Here is a 23,190-nt window from a genome sequence, read left to right as displayed (position 1 = left end):
TTGAGGATTAAATCAAATTAATCATGAAGTCATGATCTTAATGAATGACAGAAGAGGCTCGAGGAGCCAAGTTGGCTACACTTGCTCGTAATTCGTGTATTCATGAATGGAAATACTATTTGTTATGATGTGCTATGAATTCAGTCATCTTAAAAGATTTGCCATGCTGGAATCAAGACTGAGGGCTTTAAAACTAGGAAAACATTCTCCCTTGAACCTTTGTCACTTATATTCTCTGGCAGTCTGTAGCATGTGTCTAAACATTTATCTCCTTTAATTTCCTCACCCTTGGTACTGCAGGTGATGGTTTTCCCTATTAAAAAAATAATCTGGCATTTAGGTTAAATAGCTGCACATGACTCAGCCATTTATGGACATATAGATATCAAATATTCAAAAGAATAAATATTTTATTTCCAATATATACAAATATTATTAATTGTGAACATTTCCTCTGTTAAATTTTGAGAGTTTCCTTCAGAGTCCATTTGACAGCAAATTCTGTAAAGAAATTAATTTTAAATATTGTGTCATTGATGCCCTGAAAACAGAATGCAAATTAAAAACATGAAACTGCAAATATGCTAGTACCGGTTATCAGTTAGTTAAGTGTGTCTTTATTCAACAATTCAAAATGTAAGGCAAAGAATTTACTGGGCACGAGGGGATATCAAAATTGATTCATAAAGACAACAATAAGGACCACAGACTCCCAGCCCATGCACTCATCATTCCAGAAAAGCTGAATTAAAAGGGGCAGCATTTCTGAATTTTTGTGGCTATGATAAAGCAGATGTAAGCAGGCAGCTTAATTTTAAGTTTATAAACTAAAAATAAAAACTAAGCCTCAGCTAAGGCAGAATGTTGGGAAGAAAATGTTTTCCCATCTCTGGCTGGCACACCACATATTAGTGAAATAGAATTTGCAAGAATGTTGATTCCATGAAGTCCTTCAAAAGGGGACTGGATAAAAATAAAGCAAAATAAATCCTGATTCTGGAACAACTAAAACAAAAACAGTCCTGGAAAAATACATCTGGTCAACAGGTGTCCACACAGCTGAGTTAATGTTTCAAATGTAAACTTTGACAAAAGAAATGCAACAAAAGGAAGAGAAGGGACGATGAAAGTAAAAATGGACATTGAGAAAATGTTTGACAATGATTTAAGGTATAAAGTACAGGGGAAGCGTGCCCTGATAACAGCAAAGAATGAGTTTGTCCACCAAGTGCTACTGAAGCAGCACATAAAAGTCTACACTCTTCATTAACATTTTCTAAGCAAGTTTCATCCTAAATTAACATTCACATGTGCCAAGAGAGTGCTTTATCAGAAGTTGTCATGTAATATTTATTTACATGAAAATAGAGTGAAACAAGCCACTCCTTGCAGGTACTTGCCCTTCAAGTGAGAAAAGGATTTGACCTGAACCAATTACTTCCGACTGCTTCCGCATCTTACTGGGAAGTCTGTTCCACAGATTGACTACTCCTGACACTATCAAGGGCAAACTCCACAATCAACTAGACTTACACACTCTCTGCTGCACACCAACCGCAATAAGGATCTTTAGATGCAATGCATGAATCACAAGTTTTGGAGTTGGTGCATTCCTGTACAGGTAGACGCGTGATCTGTAAGACATGTTTTTACCAAAATAAAACTTATAGTATGCACATTTTGAAATACAGAAAGTGAAGTAATTTAACATTTTTTCTTTAATTCAAACCGACTGCAACTATGTATGGCATGTCTTTATTTTGTACTGTTTCACAACAAATGCACTCCACAGGTACAAAAAAAATCAACATATTGAATAGATTTCACTTAATTGCTGCCTTTGTATGACAAGGTATGCCCTCCGGAAATCATGCCTGGTGTTTTGAAGACATCATGTTTGGCACAGAAATTGTGGGCTGAAGGGCCTATTCCTGTGCTGTACTATTCTATGTTCTATACTCTAAAACAATGTGCTAGCCTCGATTCCCCATGTCAGTCATTTTAAGACACTTGTTTAGGCATGCACAAATGTAAAAGTCGTACAGTACATTGACAGAGAGCCAGCTTCTCAGCTGTTATTCTGGGAAAGCTGCTCACTAAATCTGTGTCAGGTTAAACTCAGGCAGGTTCACTAACTCCATTCATTTCAGCAGGCAGCGTAGTGGCAGAGGATTTAGAGCTGCTGCCTCATACTGTAGCTCCAGGTATCTGGGTTCAACCCTGACCTTGTTTGCTGTTTGGAGTTTGCACATTCTTTCTGTAACCACATGTGCTTCCCTTGAGTGCTCAGGTTTCCTCACACATCCCCAAAGATGAAGTCTTGTGTTTAAATATTTATCATATCATATCATATATATACAGCCGGAAACAGGCCTTTTCGGCCCACCAAGTCCGTGCCACCCAACGATCCCCGTACATTAACACTATCCTACGCCCACTAGGGACAATTTTTACATTTTTACATTTACCCAGCCAATTAACCTACATACCTGTACGTCTTTGGAGTGCTGTGTCTTTTTGCTAAAAGTTCACAATTATCTCTGGCCATGCCTCCCATTTTTGATAGGAATTTTACAACATAGGGCACTGGCAGAATTTATTTTAAAATAACAAAGCCAGAACAAGTTGCTTCCGATTGAAAATTTGTCTCAAAAATATCCCTCAGATAAATTGTAACAAAATCCACAATTTGCCTGTCTCTGAAATGAATAACTTGCTTTCTGCATTGTGTAACCGGCACATGCTACAATATCTGGTTAGGTACGAAAGAAAGATGCATTATTAGTTGATGCCGAAAGGTACCGAAAGGTACTGTGATTTGGGCATTAATATGACAATGCACAGTGTTTTAAGACTCATCTTTAGATCTAAATTAGAAAAAAACACATTAAAATGATGCATTACCTTTTTACCTGTCACCACATACAGGTGATCCTTTTTTGCATCAAAAACAAGGTCACTATTCACTTCGCTGCTTAAATTCATAAAAATAGTTTGATATTCTTCTGCCGTGTTGTCCAGAAAAACCTGTTGAATAGTGAACATTTGTCATTGCACTGAAAGAAAAAGACATACCCATATGTTTACCGTAAAACCTAATGAATAATTTGCAGTAATATACAAGTTGCTCCCTTATTTAAGGGACATTTTTTGAAAACACCAATCTTGGATTTAAAATACTTTTCTCGTTTTCAATAAACTAAAAAAACACATTCAGGTTTCAAATGATAAAACTGTATTTGACACTCTTTTGCTTCATGTTTGGGAAAATATGAACAAACATGAAAATACGCATGTCATTCAGTATTTTGAATAGTAAATACTACATTTTAATAATTTTATTAAACACTCTCATGCATATTTCACATCAGTCTAAGTCACACACCAGCATCACTCCCCAAGGCATTTTGCAGCTCTTTCGAAAGAATAATCACAAAATAGATTATTCAACGGTACGAACGCAGAATCCTCCAATTTTAAGTAATACCTCCCCCATTCACTCTCTTTCCCGTGACCCTCCTGCCCATTCTGGTGCGCACCCATTTCTCCCATTATTTCCCCACCCCTCACTCACCCTGCTCCTTTCCCCTCCATACACTTGTTTCCCCGAGTCTCTCGTGTATTCCCTCCTTTCCCCTTCAACCCATATCCCTCTCTGGTTTTACATTTTACTCCTCTTCTTTTATCCTTATCAGACAACCTATTGTCTCATTTCAACCTCTAGCCTTTGTCACTTACTCCTTCCATCTGCCATTCAAATTCCCTCATTTGTATCCACTTATTGCCTGCCAGATTTTGTCCCGCCCCCACCTCCCTTTCCCAGCATACTAGAATTAGTCTAAAGAAGGGTCACAACCCGAAACATCGCCTATCCATTCTCCCCACAGATGTTGCCTGATCCTATGAGTTTCTCCAGGACTTTGTGTTTTGCTAAAGATTCCAGCAGCTCCAGTTCCATGTGCCTCCTTTATTCAGAATTTATTGTACTTACAATTAATGAAAGGAAACTGTTACATGATTACACCATTGTTCCTTCTGTATGATTACTGCTAGAATGTAAACTTCATCTATATACTAAAACACTCGTTTGTTTGTTTGTTTGTTCCTGAACTACAGCCAAAACGGTACACGATAGCGCGACAATTTTAGGCCCACCTTACTCACCGTCGTCCCCTTGGTGCTAATGGAAGAAGTTTCATTGAAATCAGTGTTATATTTTTAGTCATGCACATTTTAAAGTTTAAATCTATCTCCTAGGGTGGCTGGGGGGAGGATAAGGGGGGGTTGAGGGGGATGGAGTGGGGGGAGGATGGAGGGGGGTGGGAGGGGAGGGGGGGAGAGGGGGAGGAGAGGGGGAGGGGGAAGGGGGAAGGGAGGGGGAGGGGGGGGGAGGATAGGGTGCTGCACCAATGCAGGAGCGGTTTAGGCCCAACGGGTCCACTTGGTCTAGTATATTATATAATTGTTCATCTTATTCTTCCTATCTAATTCCCCTTTGCATCTTCCCAAAACTTATAGAAACATTTACATTTTTAAATAACTCCATGAAAAAACTCTCAAAATCTATGATCACCTGCAACTGGGCATCAGTCTTCATATTCACATCAGCTACTTTTGACATAGTTTAATGAGGAATTCTGATGACAGACTAAAGGGCCTGTCCCACTTAGGCGATCTTTTTGTCGACTGCCGGCGACTGTCAAAGTCGTAGCAGATCGCCAAACTTTTCTTTTAACCGACGACAATGACCACGACAAGCCGAGTCAGGTCGAGATTACATCGTCTTCTGAAACCGCGAAAATTCCCACGCTTCTCCGGCGTCCTGGTTTTCGCTGAAATCACTGACAAGTCGGTAAGTACTTGAGAGTTTTGAACTATAACACCTTGTATGGGTTACTTAAAAACCAAGCTTCACTGTAACAAGGAATAAACTGGATTTACTTCCAGTTTACTACTAGCTGTATTAAAAAATAATAATTTAAAAAGTGGTTCAATGGATTTTTGTGAAAAGTATGAGGGCATTCTTTGAATATGTAAGGGAGGTGTATATCTGGTTTCTGGGTTGCATAACTGGGTTTGGAGCTCACTTTAAATGTAATGACTGAGGCCAAAAATATCGCGAAAATTCCCACCCTTACCTGACCGTCAAACTGTTGCCTCCAATCTACCTGTCAAATGTCCTGACGGTAAATAAATTGGTTAAACACAAGCATTTTATAGTATTTTGAAATTACTTTACTTATTTTAATATTATGTGCTTCTAAATGTATCTAAGAGAACCTATCAAACCCGGGGACAGCAGGCGACAGTGACCGCAATAAGCAACGATACCTGGCGACAAGCCAGCTGTCGCTGAGAGATTTCAAACCGTTTGATTTCTCAGTGACGCGCCGAGATCCACTACGATCATTGGAAGACTCCTCACGATCATCCCCGCGACACCCCGGCGAACGTTCGGTGACAGCCTAGTCGCCGGCAGTCGCCTTAAAATGGCCTAAGTGGGACAGGCCCTTAAACCTTTCAACAGGATGTGTCTCTGTACACTAGCAAGCGGTGCTTTTTCTTGTGATGGTACACGGCAGTGCGGTGAACCAGCAAGTCTAAAACTTTTTAAATCTAGATTTTTACATTTATAGAAGTGTTCATATTACAAAAGTTTAAAAAGATAAAAAGTATTAATCAAAACTAGGTAGAATCAAATATCTGGAGTAACTCAGCGGGACAGGCAGCATCTCTGGAGAGAAGGAATAGGTGACATTTTGGGTCGAGACACTTTTTCGGACTAGGTAGACAGGCTGTTAAACAGCTGGAAGGACAACGATCCACCATAGACACCACCAGCATGGATCACCTCGGTATCCACTATGTAGTCTAACCATGACGTAATTTTTAGTTTTGCTTTGACTGCTCTTGCATGGTAGCAAAATCCAGTTGCTATCAAATACTGCAGACTTTTTCATTCTCCAGTTAGTCGAGCTTGGTCTTGTTGTCTTTTTGGCTCATCCTTTCCTCGGTTTTGCTTGATGTATTAAAGTATTACGTAGTTTTATGTATTAAAGATGATTTTCTATGCATTAAAAGTATTAAAGGCAACCTGTTACTGTACATCAGCTGTTACTTTAACCTATGATTATAGTTTTTTTCTCTCTTCAGTTTAAATACAGCTTTTTTAAAATTGGCTTAGCAACATCCAAGTGGTTTTCTAGTTTCCAATTGTGTTATAATCAAATTGACCATATAAGGTAAATACGGTTCTTTAATTCATCACTTGTATTATATCCAATTCATGTTTTGGAAATGATTGCTCCAAAACTACCTGTACAACAATGAATTTTTCAGGACTTGTCTCACTAAATCTTACCTTATGAATGTTTCCAATAGTGTTGCCCAAAAAGACAATTGTGTTGTTATTCTCCACCATTACAGCTATTGCCGATAAATTGGTCTGATACTGTAACAGTGGCTTGGCATTAATACCCTTCTTGCTTGCAATAGGGTATGGAAGATGTTCACCACTGCAACGATATTTCTCTACTTGACCCTGGCGTAACAACAAAATAATGGAATAAAAGTTAGCTATAATTTGCTTCAGAAAAAGCACTGCGAGTTAGACAGTACAAAGTACGTAATGAATCTGTCTTTCCAGGTATCAGAGCATCTCAATTTTGTGAAATGTCACTAAATAAACAGAGCTTTCTCTAAGGAGCAGAGGTACAGAGGCCATCACAATAAACCCACGCAATTTTCTAGTCAGAACATATTTCAGACTAGATTTCTAAATTTGACTAGACGAACACAAAATGCTGGAGTAACTTGGAGGAACAGGCAGCATCTCTGGAGAGAAGGAATGGGTGACGTTTCGGGTCGAGACCCTTTTTCAGTCAAAGTATGAAAAAGAGTGTCGAACCAAAACATTTCCCATTCCTTCTCCTCAGAGACGTTCCCTGTCCCTCTGAGTTGTTCCAGCATTTTGTATCTATCTTCGGTTTAAACCAGCATCTGCAGTTCCTTTTGATTCTAGATTTGACTAGGTAGATCAATCATGGGCTGGTGCATAAAGCCAAAATAACCAGTGAGAACAGGACTTGATTCTTTGACCCATGCTCCAACATTTTGTGAGCCATTGTAGAATTATAATTTTAATGTCAGTCCCCATTTTCTGGACTTTCATCTAATCCTTGATGCTCTTACTGATCAAATAACTGGTCATTTCCGTAATAGAAAATTCACTGTTGTATGTCAACTGCTTTTGCCATTCTACCCATTTCAGCAAGTGTATGAAAATTATTCCCCGAGATGGTGGAGGTGCAGTCCTATGGGGAGGATGCAATGGTGGATAAATGATGACTAAAAGAAAGAATTGCTATTGAAAAAACATTACCACTGGGGTTGAGTACAGTCTTTTCTTTTCTCCTTTCATGGAATTACATTTCCTGTGCAAACAGACTCCCTCCTCTTATTTAAATAATCCAGCCCATCCCCTAAACCTGATGGGTTTTGGCCAAGCCAGGCAGTTACAGAATGAAAGTTACATTTTGCTGTGACACAATTGTTATATATGATTGCTGCCTAATGTATTTCCTTGTACTGGAATTCAGTATCAAAGGGAAGAGTCACTCTCGATTTACCCAACTAATTCTTTTATGTAACCATCTTAACCAGAGCGTCTAATGCCACCTCAGGAAATAAATCAAGTTATTACCATCAATTACAGCAAAATCACTTCATCCTTTTTAGCATCACTGTGAATTATTGCTCGACATTCTCCAAGCCCGTACACAATTTCTTACCATACTCAAAATTTGTTAAATATTCTGTACATTTTATGGATTAACTATGGACATTACAAAGGATTCCAAAAATCAAGTCCAACTTCAATAAAAATGTCTTGGTTCATTCTTACTCATTGCATCCCAGTTTACAAGTCTTACACCCAAAATGTGTTACCTGGCATTCTTCGCACTCCGTACTTGGGATCCCTTCACTCATCAACCTTTAGCCATTTACTTCTGCATTGAGGATTTCCCCCTCAACTTAGAATAAGAATCAAGATTCAGGCTTTTCTAGTTGCATAAAAAGAGATGACTGACAAGAAACATCTGTTTTATTTATTCTGTAACGCTGCCTTCAGTTCGGATAGCTCTTGGATCTAAGGAGCAAATGGCAACTTTCACCTTTAGTTCCAAGATGTCAGGAACTTCCTTGCAAGAAGTGATGTACAAATGGAACAGATGCCAGGAAGTTCCTTGGAAGCGAGGAACAAACTGAACCGCTGCATAAAGACAAACTCTGGAATTTTTAGGAAATAGTTGGATACTTTAAGCTGGATGGTTACCACTGAGAGTTTATTCTCAATGATGTTTTAAGATCGCCTGAACAGATTTGTGTACTTCGTTAAAGCATTCTAACCCAGAGCACCTCAGGTCATCTATAGAACTCAACGATCAGAAACTGTGCATATTGTGATACATATGATAAGAATATTATAAATAAGAGTAGCATTTTATCACATGGTCACTCAAGCTACCTTCATTCAGTAAGCTATGGTGATTGGTTCCATTATCCTTTCCTTTCCTGCCTGATCTGTATATAATTTGATTCCTTTTGTATCCAACAAGCTATCATTTTAAGTCTTGAATATACTCAATGACTGACCATCTTCTGAGGTAAATTCTGAAGGTTTACAAATTTGAGAAATAAAGAACTTCATTTTGGGCCTAAAACGTCTGACTCCTTATCCTGAGACTTCCTACCAGGTTTTATCGTCTCTTGCCAAACATCCTACCAACATCGACCCTCCCAGTCCATATCAGAGTGTTGTGTGTCTTGCTATGTTTACCTCTTCTAATCTAAAGTGAATAAAGGCCATTCCTATTCATACATCACCACTGTCACAGCTGATGAATCTACACGGTGTTACCTCTACAACCAATATACTGTTCCTCGGGGCCAGATACAAGACTGTATGTAGCACTCTTTCCATGATCCATCCACATCTGTGTAAAATACCAGTAAAATGGGCTTCCCTTTGCAGTTCAAACCCTTAGTAATAAACGGCAAGATATCATTTATATCCGAGCTGCAAGCAGCCTATATAATACATCATAGGTAAATTGCTAAATGTCATTCAAACATATCAAACTGTCCTAATTCTTGAAGATGCCGAGTTTGCAAAACATTCATAATGTACCAAGTTTCCAAGGATTTTTGCATTTAATTTAAAAAGCTTCATTTATTTTTACCTCACAGTAAATTAACTAGGTTGAATGAGGAATTAATATAAATTTTCTCCATTGTATAGGATACAAACATAAATTATGCTTGAATTAAATTCTTATAACCAAATCCATCAGGGTGGAGAACAGCCTCTTCTATGCAATCGAGCTGTTTACTTGAAACAGCTGCAGCAAAACAGTGTGAGCACCTTCTTCTGTAATTGTATTTTGCAATATGCAGAGACAATAGAATCAGCGATGAGAACCTTGAAGGGGACGTGGCAGAAGGCATCGCAACAAGAGGACAGAACAATACAAGAACAGTTTTTCTGTTTCTGAAACAAATAAACTAATTAATGCCAAATAAGCTAAACCTTTTTTTAAATTAACACACCGTTTCAATATAATTCAACGCTTTCCTTTCAGAAAAGAGCACAATTCTCTCTTTAATGCCATTATAATGTCCAGCTTGATATACATGCCCAGTGACCTATCTCACAATGCTACTGGACTCTGCAATTTATGCTTACTCTCCTTCATGAGGCAATGTCCTTTTGTAAATAACACAGAATAAATCAAAGTAAACATAAGTAAATGTAATTCTATAGAATGGAGCAAGCAGACACACAGAATGGAGCAAGCAGTTAAGTGCATATCCAGTTGAACAATCAGTACCAGAACACCGTCAATGGCAGTGAAATCTGCAGGTATAACAATGATAAACATCATATTTTAAAAAAGCAGGTATAAATTATTCATTTGGCAACATTATTCATTTCTTTCACCAAATTTGCTCACTTTCTGGTAGCTTTATCTCAGGGCACAGCGTTGAGTACATTTGTTATTACATGAAGCTCCAGAATTGTCAATTTGGATCACAGGCAGACATCAGGCAACATGAAATATCATTCTTGTGAGCCTACACTACAGAGCGGAAACAGTCCCTTCGGCCAACCTGGTCCGCGCCAACCAGCAATCCCCGCACATTAACACTATCCTGCATACACTAGGAACATTACCTACATACCCGTACGTCTTTGGAGTGTGGGGGGAAACTGAAAATCTCGGGAAAAACCCATGCAGTCACGGGGAGAATGTACAAACTCTGTACAGACAGCACCCATAGTCGGGATCGAAGCCGGGTCTCCGGCGCTGCAAGTGCTGCAAGGCAGCAACTCTACCGCTGCACTACCGTGCCACCCTAATGACATTTGTAATGGACAAGAACCAAGGCCTTGGAAGGGGCAGGATCAAGGATGGAACAAGCAATCAGCATCAGCACAAATGTGGGAGGGAACTTCAAACAGAAAGCTGGGAAGACACATCAGAGTCAGCACAGTTCCTTTTAACCAATGCCAAGGCAGACTTCCAGGTAAGGCCAGCATAAAAATAATTATTTTGTATGATTCATGGGGCTCAAATGCACATGAAGTTTATATACAAGACATTGAGGCATGCTTTCACACAGTTTAATCTAACTAAGCACAATGTTCTCAGAGCTACTTTGTACAATACATTTTTCTTGTGTACGATTCATATGATTGATTCCAAGATTAAATTGCTCTAGAAGTGCTTATGGGCATTCCCCTAAATGAAAATACTTCCAGCTGTAGATTGTAAAAATATTAACCATTAACCATCAATCCTTTATTAAATCCTATTTTATCATGTTCCATTACTTTCTAACTAATTGCTTTCTCTCAGGCACAGATTAAAGGTAGATTTTGCATTTACAATAAACCCAGGAATTTTACAATTGGCAATATGAATTACAGAGGTACTGTGTATTGACATTAACTCCCCCAGTATCACCACTCAGTATACACTTGTTTCAATTTACAGTGGCTAATTAAGCCACCAACCTTTACATCTTTTGAAATTGGGAGTAATCAGGATTTCCCGAGGGGGGGGGAATCCCATTAACTCATAGGGAAAAAGTGCAAACTCCACGCAGGCAGCCCCTGAAGGCAGGAATGAATGTGGCTCTCTGGTGCTGCAAAGCAGCAGCACTACTAGCTGCACCACTATGGTGTAGTGATTGACTGCCATGTTTAATGGCTATAAATTAAAAAAACGTAGTACTTCAACACACGATATGCTACGAAGCATCATGAAACAATATAGAAAGAAAAACGGACTAAATAAGTAATGAATAAGTTTTAGTTACCTGGTTGGACAGTGTAAGACAATACTTTTTATTATCAGATTTGTAAGGATTATAAATGATTTGGACGCCATCTTGCATTCCTTTGTAATTATAGCAAATTTCTCTAAATTCTTCAATTCTTTCATTTATCTGTTTCAAGGAAAACATGCAGAATGCAGATCTTTCAGGGGAAGCTCCTTTTTTGTTGCCTCTATTAAACACAGCAAAGAGGACTTTATCCTGTGCAGCCACATCCCCATAGTCTCCTGTTTTGCTCATGTACCCTGCAAGCTTTACTCCAGGGTGTGTGATATAAGCAGATTGCACAAGATTAAAGTCACCACACTCCAGGACCATTTCAATGTAAGAATAGTAGTAGATATCAGTAAGGCAAATACGTGATATGTAGGTTTTGGGTTCATGTTGCATTCCATTTGTTCGAGAAAAAATGAAATAAACAAACGTATCGTCTTTAAATGAAAATCTGAAGTCATGCTGATACTGTAAATGCGAGCCTAGTTTCAAAGTTGAAGTATCTTGGATAAGTTCAAAATAAACAGAAGTTCCATCGGGAGAAAGGTTTCTGGTGCTGATTATTGCAGTTGAGTATGTTGTCTGAGTCTTTCCAATAAAAATCACCTTTTTTTTTTTTTCAGTTTCATTCATAAAGGTTATGAGTCCCACAGTTGAGTCATTACTTGCAACAAATGTAGCTTCTCCACCATTCACCTTTTCATAAATTACTTTACTGATGTCATTCAAATGCAAGAGTGAGCAAATCCCTCTGTATACACTTCCACATATCACAAGGCTATTGTTGGTCCTGTCTATTAAAATAAGTTTATTGTAATTATCAGTCTGTTCTGCAGTTACGCAAACATGCGTAATTGGTGGGACACATTTTGGATCATCTTTTTTGGGACCAGTTCTCAAACTCTTTTCCAGACGGAGTTCTGCCGTCAGTTGATAGATGAAATTTATCGCTCCAACGTACACTCGTCCAGTGGTGTTGTCTATGGCTAAGTGGAGTAGCTTCGTATTGCTGTTAAATTTATCATATCCTTCAATCCCACACTTCAAGCATAGATTAAAGATTCCAAATGCACCTAATATCCAAATCGAAGGTGACATTTCCAAAATTGAACTGCAAAAAAGCAAAATGCAAAAAATATTAATACAAACTAATATTTATTGCCATTCCAAATGAATAAATAATTCTTCAGATTTCAATGAGCTCAAAAGATATTTACAGTCGACTTAAATATTGAAAGGGTGTGGTAAGGAATAAAAAAGCAACCATAGCAAGCATCGAATTTAAAATATTTTATAATAACTTGGACTGGCTTTTGGTTCAGGTATATGCCTTCATTGTATTTTTTCATAATGTATAACAAAAAAATAAAGCAAAGATCGAATCACCGTATCCTAATAACCAACATGTGTATAATTAGATCAATAAAACATTTAATCTCCCTCATTACCATTAAACCCAACTGTTTATTCACTATACTGCCTAAGCATTGTTTAAGTATAACAAATAAAGCAGGCTTCCCAAGTGTCCTGTATTAATTTGAATATCTAACTTATTGAATAATGGTGGTTCAATAGCAGCATGACATAAAATTCCCAACATGGAGAAGCTACCTGGTTAGCTCATCCTTTGAAAACCACATTGCTGTTTAAACATTTCCAAATCACAACTTTGGAGGAAATGTATTGCACATATAAAATGAGTTATTTCATATGTAAAAAAAATACCAATAGAATAAACGGTCCTTTAGCCAGAGTTGTCCAGCAAAGAAATTAACTCTTCGGCATACTGGTCGAGAGTGTTTTCTTGTCATATGGCCAAAAACAGAATAATGCTCTACTCCAAGTAAGAATTCATTTCACCATATCCTTGTGGACCTTTTGGCATATCCACACTAGTCCCATTTGCCCACAAAGGTACATATCCATCTATGTCTTGCCTATTTAAGGGCCTGTCTAAATGTCTCTTAAATGCAGTGATTGCATCTGGCTCCATCACCTTCTTGGCAGCAAGTTCCAGATATCTTGTGTAAAATAAACTTCTGGTCACATAATATTAACTTTAATTAAAAAAATTCCTAGTGAATCACAAGATGTTCTCAATTAATTTTTCCTATTGATTCTCATCAACTTAAACCGGCTGCTATTCATAATGAAAGTAACCTTAAAAAATCTGAATATTGTCCACAGTGCCCTCCCTAATGTTTGGGACAAAGACCCATCATTTATCTATTTGCCTCTGTACTCCACAATTTGAGATTTGTAATAGAAATAAATCACATGTGGTTAAAGTGCAGATTGTCAGATTTTAATAAAGACCATTTTTATACATTTTGGTTAATGTATAAAAATGGCCTTTATTAAAATCAAGGATTCACATTCTGCAGGTCAGCACCAAGGCAGAAAGGAGCAAGATCAGGAAATGTTTGACAAAATCATCATACAAATAATTGCATTTACATCTGAATCATTTCTGTTGGCGGATTAAACTGAAGCACTAATTTACAACAAAATATGATTTAAGTACCAGGATGAGACTACCAATTTGGTCTTTATTTGCCATTCTCAGCAATCTGGAAGGATAAAAAGCCATGGACAGTAATGATGCTCCTGAATTGAACTGAATAGGTGCCTGACTGGCCTTGCTTTGGAATTCTTCTCCACTACCTAATGATGATTAAATCCACGCTAAGAGCAGCATGGTGACGCAGCAGTAGAGTTGCTGCCGTTCAGCGCTTTCAGTGCTAGAGATTCGATCCTGACTAAGGACGCTGTCTGTATGGAATTAGTCCGTTCTCCCCTTGACCGCATGGGTTTTCTCTGAGATCTTCGGTTTCCTTCCACACTCCAAAGACATACAGGTTTGTTGGTTAATTGGCTTAGTATAAATGTAAAATTGTCCCTAGTGTTTGTAGAGTAGTGTTAATATGCGGTGATCGCTGGTCGGCACGGATTCGGTGGGCCGAAGGGCTTGTTTACACGCTGCATTTCTGTAAACCTAACTAAACGAACAACTAATTAAATGTATTATTTATTCTGCTTCTGGAGAACGGCCACTTACGAGCATCAGTGCAAGGATCACTAACGAACAGCAAGGGGCATAGTATGAAATTCTGTGCAACATGACCCCCATTGGATTGGATGATGGAAAGGTAAAAAAAATCTTGCGTCTTCCAAACAACCACTGTTCATAAAAACAATTCTGCAAGACTGCGAGAGCATGAGTATGAAAGGTTGTAAAGTTCTAAATACAAGAGAACTACCCATGCACATTAGTTATTCCGCATGACGATGAGAAAGGATAAAACCTCACATGTAAAAAAGACTGCCTCATTGCTGCCTCTTGAATTTCACCCAACGTGCACTTCTTAAAATAACCAGATGTCAAATGATTTTAATTTCCTGCATCTTTTACAGGGTAAAAACAGATGCCTAGTTCTGCTGATTCAGAACAAAAAGAACTAATATGTTCAAGAACTGAAGAATCACATGATTTGCCTCACCCACTTCATCCTCATGACAAACACTAGTGAGTGTGCTTGATAAAATGGCCAGGGCAAAATGTCCCATGAGATTCATAAAATTGTAATGTATGATCTACTGACTCCCACGACAGAAAGCAAAGAACAAATGACAGTTAGCTGAGCCAGACACCTCGTGTCACTTTTTTTCCAGAAGCCCCTTTTACCGACATGCTCACCAATCATAACGCGTCGACAGATAAGGCCAATTAGTGCACCTGACCCTGGAGTTGTTATTGAGCTCTTGTGGCTGGACCTTCTCGTGAAGCTGCTGGCGAGTCGCCAGCAGTGACAGGCTGTATGAAAACCAGTGTGGGTGTGAAGGCACCACAGTAACATAAAATCTAGCACAAGGAACTAATTTGGCCCATTGTGTTTGAAAGAGCAGTCAATCCTACACTTCCCTCAGCAGTGCAAATATTTACACATTTCGCATTTGAATGTTATTATTCAATCTGCTTCCATTAAAATTCTTCAATTTTCAACACCTTTACTGAACACCTGTAACCTACTCTTCCCCAACATCATGACCTTAGGTTGGCATCTCCATGCAAATGAAAGTTCTTAACTCCGGCACCATTCTAATAACATTTCTTCATCTGCTGAAGCCTGGCCACATTCCCTGAGCATACATATAACATATAACATATAACATATAACAACTACAGCATGGAAACAGGCCTGTCCGGCCCTACCAGTCCACGCCGACCATTCTCCCTGACCTAGTCTCATCTACCTGCACTCAGACCATAACCCTCCAATCCCCTCCTATCCATATACCTATCCAATTTACTCTTAAATAATAAAATCGAGCCAGCCTCCACCACTTCCACCGGAAGCCCATTCCATACAGCCACAACCCTCTGAGTAAAGAAGTTCCCCCTCATGTTACCCCTAAACCTTTGTCCCTCAATTCTGAAGCTATGTCCCCTTGTTGGAATCTTCCCCACTCTCAAAGGGAAAAGCCTACCCACGTCAACTCTGTCCGTCCCTCTCAAAATTTTAAAAACCTCTATCAAGTCCCCCCTCAACCTTCTACGCTCCAAAGAATAAAGACCCAACCTGTTCAACCTCTCTCTGTAGCCTAAGTGCTGAAACCCAGGCAACATTCTAGTAAATCTCCTCTGTACCCTCTCCATTTTGTCGACATCCTTCCTATAATTTGGCGACCAGAACTGCACACCATACTCCAGATTTGGCCTCACCAATGCCCTGTACAATTTCAACATTACATCCCAACTTCTATACTCGATGCTCTGATTTATAAAGGCAAGCATACCAAACGCCTTCTTCACCACCCTATCCACATGAGATTCCACCTTCAGGGAACAATGCACAGTTATTCCCAGATCCCTCTGTTCCACTGCATTCCTCAATTCCCTACCATTTACCCTGTACGTCCTATTTTGATTTGTCCTACCAAAATGCAGCACCTCACACTTATCAGCATTAAACTCCATCTGCCATCTTTCAGCCCACCCTTCCAAAAGGCCCAAGTCTCTCTGTAGACTTTGAAAATCTACCTCACTATCAACTACTCCACCTATCTTAGTATCATCTGCATATTTACTAATCCAATTTGCCACACCATCATCCAGATCATTAATGTAAATGACAAACAACAGTGGACCCAACACAGATCCTTGGGGCACTCCACTAGACACTGGCCTCCAACCTGACATACAATTGTCAACCGTTACCCTCTGGTATCTCCCATTCAGCCATTGTTGAATCCATCTTGCAACCTCACTATTAATACCCAACGATTTAACCTTCTTAATCAACCTTCCATGTGGAACCTTGTCAAATGCCTTACTGAAGTCCATATAGACAACATCCACAGCCTTGCCCTTATCAATTTCCCTGGTAACCTCTTCAAAAAATTCAAGAAGATTAGTCAAACATGACCTTCCAGGCACAAATCCATGTTGACTGTTTCTAATCAGGCCTTGATTATCCAAATAATTATATATATTGTCCCTAAGTATCTTTTCCATTAATTTTCCCACCACAGACGTCAAACTAATAGGTCTATAATTGCTAGGTTTACTTTTAGAACCTTTTTTAAACAAAGGCACAACATGCGCAATGCGCCAATCTTCCGGCACCATCCCTGTTTCTAATGACGTTTGAAATATTTCCGTCATAGCCCCTGCTATTTCTGCACTAACTTCCCTCAATGTCCTAGGGAATATCCTATCAGGACCTGGAGACTTATCCACTTTTATATTTTTCAAAAGTGTCCGTACCTCCTCTTCTTTAATCCTCCTAATTTCCATCACTACTCTACTTGTTTCGCTTACCTCACATAATTCAATATCCTTCTCCTCGGTAAATACCGAAGAAAAGAAATTGTTTAATATCTCCCCCATTTCTTCCGGCTCAGCACATAGCTGTCCACTCTGACTCTCTAATGGACCAATTTTATCCCTCACTATCCTTTTGCTATTGACATATCTGTAGAACCCCTTGGGGTTTACTTTTACATTACTTGCCAAAGCAGCCTCATATCTTTCTTTCGCTTTTCTAATTTCCTTTTTAAGATTCCTTTTACATTCTTTATATTCCTCAAGAACCTCATTTACTCCCTGCCGCTTATATTTATTGTATATCTCCCTCTTTTTCCGAACCAAGTGTCCAATTTCCCTGGAAAACCATGGCTCTTTCAAATTATTATTCTTTCCTTTCCACCGAACAGGGACATAAAGACTCTGTACTCTCAAAATTTCACCTTTAAATATCCTCCATTTCTCTATTATATCCTTTTCATAAAACAACAATTTCCATTTCACTCCTTTTAAATCCTTTCTCATCTCCTCAAAATTAGCCTTTCTCCAATCCAAAATCTCAACCCTTGGTCCAGATTTGACCTTCTCCATAATGATATTGAAACTAATGGCATTATGATCACTAGACCCAAAGTGCTCCTCAACACATACCTCCGTCACCTGACCCATCTCATTTCCTAACAGGAGGTCCAACACTGCCCCTTCTCTGGTAGGCACCTCTACGTATTGCTGCAAAAAACTATCCTGCACACATTTTACAAACTCCAAACCATCCAGCCCTTTAACAGAATGTGATTCCCAGTCTATATACGGAAAATTGAAATCACCCACAATCACCACTCTGTGCTTACTACTAATATCTGCTATCTCCTTACATATTTGCTCTTCCAATTCTCGTTCCCTATTTGGCGGTCTATAATACACCCCTATAAGTGTTGCTAAACCTTTCTCATTTCTGAGTTCCACCCAAACAGCCTCCTTAATCGAGCCTTCTAGTCTGTCCTGCCAAAGCACTGCTGTGATATCCTCCCTGACAAGCAATGCAACACCCCCACCTCTTGCCCCTCCGATTCTATCACATCTGAAACAATGAAATCCTGGAATATTTAATTGCCAATCGCAACCCTCCTGCAACCATGTTTCACTGATCGCCACAACATCATACTTCCAGATGTCAATCCAGGCTCTAAGCTCATCCACCTTTCTTACAATGCTCCTAGCATTAAAATATACACATTTAAGGGACCCATCATTTCTTATTCTCAGTTTATTTCTTTTCCCTTCTTTCTCTCCTACATATTGGGTCTGAGTGTTTCCCTTTTCTGCCTCCTGCCTCACACACTGCCTATTAGCTATCTGTGTTTGAGTCCCTCCCCCCAACCGTACTAGTTTAAAGTCTCCGCAGTTATTTTAGCAAATCTCCCCGCCAGGATATTGGTTCCCCTCGGGTTCAGATGCAACCCGTCCTTTTTGTACAGGTCATACTTCCCCCAGAAGAGGTCCCAATGATCCAGAAACTTGAAACCCTGCTCCCTGCACCAGTTCCTCAGCCACGTATTTATCCTCCACCTCACTCCATTCCTATTCTCACTATCGCGTGGCACAGGCAGTAAGCCTGAGATTATTACTTTGGAAGTCCTTTTTTTTTAACTCTCTTCCTAGCCCCCTGAATTCTCCTTTCAGGACCTCTTCCCTTATCCTACCTATATTGTTGGTACCTATATGTACCACGACCTCTGGCTCCTCTCCCTCCCCTTTCAGGATATCCTGGACACGCTCAGACACATCCCGGACACCGGCACCAGGGAGGCAAACCACCATCCGGGTCTCCCGACTGCGTCCACAGAAACGCCTATCTGACCCCCTCACTATAGAGTCCCCTATTACTACTGCTCTCCTCTTCCTTTCCCTACCCTTCTGAGCAACAGGGCCGGACTCCTTGCCAGAGGCCCGGGCACCGTCGTTGCCCCCAGGTAGGCTGTCCCCCCCAACAGTACTTAAACAGGAGTACTTATTTCCAAGGGGTACAGCCACCGGGGTACTCCCTAGTCCCTGCCTCTGTTCCTTGCCCCCCCTAACAGTGACCCACTTGTCTACCTCCCGTGGTCTAGGAGTGACCACCTCCCTGTAACTCCTATCTATAACCTCCTCACTCTCCCTGATCAGACGGAGGTCATCAATCTGCCGCTCCAGGTTCCTAATACGGTCCCTTAGGAGCCCCATCTCGTCACACCTGGCGCAGATGTGGATGTCTGGAAGACTATCAGACTCCCAGATTCCCCACATCTGACACCCAGAACAAAAAACTGCCCTGGCAGTCATACTCTCCAAACAAAGCCCCGCGCTCGGTTACTAAACCTACCGCCCGGCCGCTACTCCAACCGCTCCAACCGCCCACCCAAAAGAACTGAGTGATCTCCTGGGAGAGGCGAAAAACCGGATAAAAAACCCAGGCCAATTTGGGGAAAAATCCGGGAAATTCCTCTCCGACCCCAAGCTAGGCGATCGAAACTAGTCCGGGAGATCACACAGGTCTTACTCCTTACTATCCCCACACAATCCCCACACAATCCCCACACACTACTTCCCAAGCAACACAGCTAGGTGCTGCTTGCTGGTGCTGCTTGCTACTGCTGCTTGCTGCTGCTGCTTACTGCTACTGCTACTGCTGATTGCTGCTGCTGCTACTGCTGATTGCTGCTGCTGCTACTGCTGATCTATACTATTCCGAATTAGACCCGACACTTCAGAGAATGATCTTTAAAGGCTTATTATAACTTCGCTTTTTCACTCTATGCCTGTTTTTAAAGCCAAGATCTCTCTATTCCTTTTATTGCTGCCTTCTCAATCAAAACTGCACAATTAAAACAAGCCTTTGAATTCAATGACATGTGTTAATGCACACAAGGACACTTGATCCTGCACCTATTTAAAATGCCTCTCCTACTTCAATCTACCTAAATGCACCACTTCATATTGTCTCCATTGTGTATCTGCCCATGTAATTAGTCCACCGCCTCCTGAAGTCTGTTACTAGCATCAGTGTTTGCTACATTTGAGTTTTGGGTCATCTGGAAACTGGAAATTATTGCTTGTGTCCATAAGTATAAGTCATAACACCATGTGTCCTCAGGGATATACAACCAATCACCAAAACATTTATTTCAGAGCCAACTTTGTATTTATGTTGAAGCTGCCTCTTTAACCCCATTGCTGCAATGTTTGTTGTACTTCATCAAAGTCCTTTGGAATGTCCTGAAGACACAGCAAATATTATATCACCTTCATAAACCTGCTCCTAAAGTGAGGCAAACATAATTTGCCTTTAATAAATGCATTCTGCCTGTCATTTAATAAAATGTGTATTTTTTCCAAATTACAATTAATTTAGTCTTCACATAATCCCAAAGTGTTCATACCATTAATTACTTTTTGGTTCATGCGATCACTCCCCTTCTCTGTCTTTGAACATTTTTAGTTTTGCATTCTTAAAACTATTCATTCTGAAAGAAATCTGACAATGTCATGGGGGTTTTCCTTGTTTTCCTACCTTAATTTCAAAATTCCCTCTAAAAGAAATTGTAATCAGTAAAATGCCAAAATCCTACTGAATCGTATTTTTTAATGTTCTGGGGAGTTCTGCAGAAAACACAAAAACAACCATCAGGGTGTACCTCCTACTTACTAAAGATAGACACAAAAGTGCTGGAATAACTCAGCGGGTCTGGACACATCTCTGGAGATGAAGGATATGTGATGTTTCAGGGTGGGACCTTTCTTCAAACTGATAGTAGAGGGTAGGTGGTGAGAGGCTGGAAGCAAAAAAGGCCAGGCCCAATCAGGGCCAGCAACAAATGACCTCAGGCAGGGTTGCACCCAGGCAGGACCATTGTTGGCTAGGGAAGGTATGATTTCAAGAGGGTTACAATGTGGTGAACTGTGGAACTGGTTAAATGACTAGGGTGGAGGAAGGGGCAAGGGGGGATGGGGGTGTAGGTAGAATTCAACGTTCATACCGCTGGGTTGTAAGCTACCCATGCGAAAGATGAGGTTCTGTTCCTCCAATTTGCGTGTGACCTCACTCTGGCAATAGAAGAGGCCCAGAACAGAAAGGTCAGTATGGGAATGGGAAGAGGAGTTGAAATGGTCGGCAAATGGGAGATCCCGTAGGCCTTGGTGGACTGAGGGTAACTGTTCAGCGAAATGGTCGCCGAGTCTACACTTGGTCTCGCTGATGTACAGGAGCCCACATCCGGAACACCGGACGGATGCAGTAGATGAGGTTAGAGGAGGTACACGTGAACCTTTGTCTCACCTGAAAGGACTGTCAGGGTCCCTAGATGGAGTGGAGGGAGGAGGTACAAGGACAGGTGTTGCATCTCCTATAGTACCTGGGGAGGTGGTGGTTTGGGTGGGAACTTACTGACTCCATTCTACTGGCATCTCTCAGAAACGTTAAACTTTATTTAATATAATTTACACGTCGAGCTTAAATGCTGAAATACAATTTTTAACAACTGGTTTTAACATTGTTTGCAAGTAAGTGGTTGTGCAGTCAAACTGATGATTTATACTACTCTTGCAAGCTCTGCAATTACTGTTGAAGGACTATTGATTGGAGAAGATTAAATAAAGGTGTTTATTGTGCGTACATTTCAAAACATGCTCACATAAACAGAAGAAATAACCTGAATTGAATTGCATTATTTTCTCCTCGAATGATGCATTCACTCCAGAATTCCTCCACATGCAGCTGTGACACTATTAAGATTAACTACTTAAAACCATCGCCACACAAGCTGGCCACACTTGAAAATTGGGGAGAAAAAAGGTGCAGATCACATGGTAGTTTGAACACCATTCGCAAAATTTATGGGTGATCTTCTGTCTCCTGCACTTTCCTGAATTTGAAGCTAAAGATTTGGATTACTGAGCTGTGGCAGATGGAGAAATTAAATACAAATAACTAAAGTGAATCATGAATGGAAAACTGGTATGACAACTGTGGAGCTATTACACATTCATTAAAACCCCAGCCTACAAATATGCTCGGATGATGAAATTTGCTATTCTTAGCTAATCCATCCAACATGTGACTTCAAGTAAAGAGAGTGACTTCAAGTCCGTGAACAGTGGCTCCACCTCGAGGGTAATTCCATGAAAAATGCATTGAGATACGGTAATGGTGTGAGCAATGCTAAGTAAATGCAAGTGATTTTGAAAGGATAAGAAAGTTGATTAGATATTTAATACATTGTCATAAGTGTGATAGGAGTAGAATTCGGCCATTCGGCCCATCAAGTCTACTCCTCCATTCAATCATGGCTGGTCTCTCTTTCCCTCCTAACCCCATTCTCCTGCCTTCTCCCCATAACCTCTGACATCTGTACTAATCAAGAATCTAACTATCTCTGCCTTAAAAATATCCACTGACTTGGCCTTCACAGCCCTCTGTGACAAAGAATTCCACAGATTCACCATCATCTGATAAAATAGATTTCTCCCACCTCCTTCCTAAAAGGACATCCTTTAATTCCGAGGGTATGACCTCTAGTCCTAGACTCTCCCACTAGTGGAAACATCCACTCCACACCCACTCTATCCAAGCCTTTCATTATTCTGTATGTTTCAATTAGGTAATGAAACATAGAAAATAGGTGCAGGAGTAGGCCATTCAGCCTTTCTAGCCAGCACTGCCATTCAATATGATCATGGCTGATCATCCAAAATCAGTACCCCACTCCTGCTTTTTCCCACATCTCTTGATTCTGTTAGCCCTAAGAGCTAAATCTAACTCTCTCTTGCAAACATCCAGTGAATTGGCCTACTCTGCCTTCTGTGGCATAGAATTCCACAGATTCACAACTCTCTGGGTGAAAATGTTTTTTCCTCATCTCACTCCTAAGGAAAAACATCTTCACCCAGAGAGTTGTGAGAGAGTTTCAGATGTAATGGGGTAATTGTGAATGAAAGAATACTGAGAAAACCAA

General features: G+C 40.1%; 1 protein-coding gene across 5 annotated transcripts in view; it reads right to left on the bottom strand.

Annotated features, from left to right (window-relative positions):
- Positions 1 to 23,190, bottom strand: part of LOC144604876 (plexin-B2-like) — a 190,431-nt gene that overhangs the window by 56,560 nt on the left and 110,681 nt on the right. For all 5 annotated transcript variants that reach the window (XM_078419665.1, XM_078419660.1, XM_078419661.1 and 2 more), the window contains 4 exons: positions 11,383 to 12,505; positions 6,362 to 6,541; positions 2,905 to 3,027; positions 1,534 to 1,634 (listed from right to left, as the gene is read on the bottom strand). In XM_078419665.1, the coding sequence (XP_078275791.1) occupies positions 1,534 to 1,634; positions 2,905 to 3,027; positions 6,362 to 6,541; positions 11,383 to 12,492 (1,514 nt within the window). In that variant the 5' untranslated portion in view covers positions 12,493 to 12,505. The remainder of the gene's footprint in view (positions 1 to 1,533; positions 1,635 to 2,904; positions 3,028 to 6,361; positions 6,542 to 11,382; positions 12,506 to 23,190) is intronic.

This window comes from Rhinoraja longicauda, chromosome 23 (genome assembly GCF_053455715.1).
Source record: "Rhinoraja longicauda isolate Sanriku21f chromosome 23, sRhiLon1.1, whole genome shotgun sequence".
In the NCBI taxonomy this organism is placed as follows: Eukaryota; Metazoa; Chordata; class Chondrichthyes; order Rajiformes; family Arhynchobatidae; genus Rhinoraja; species Rhinoraja longicauda.
Note: the sequence above shows the minus strand (reverse complement) of the source record. Positions and strands in the feature narration are given on the sequence as shown.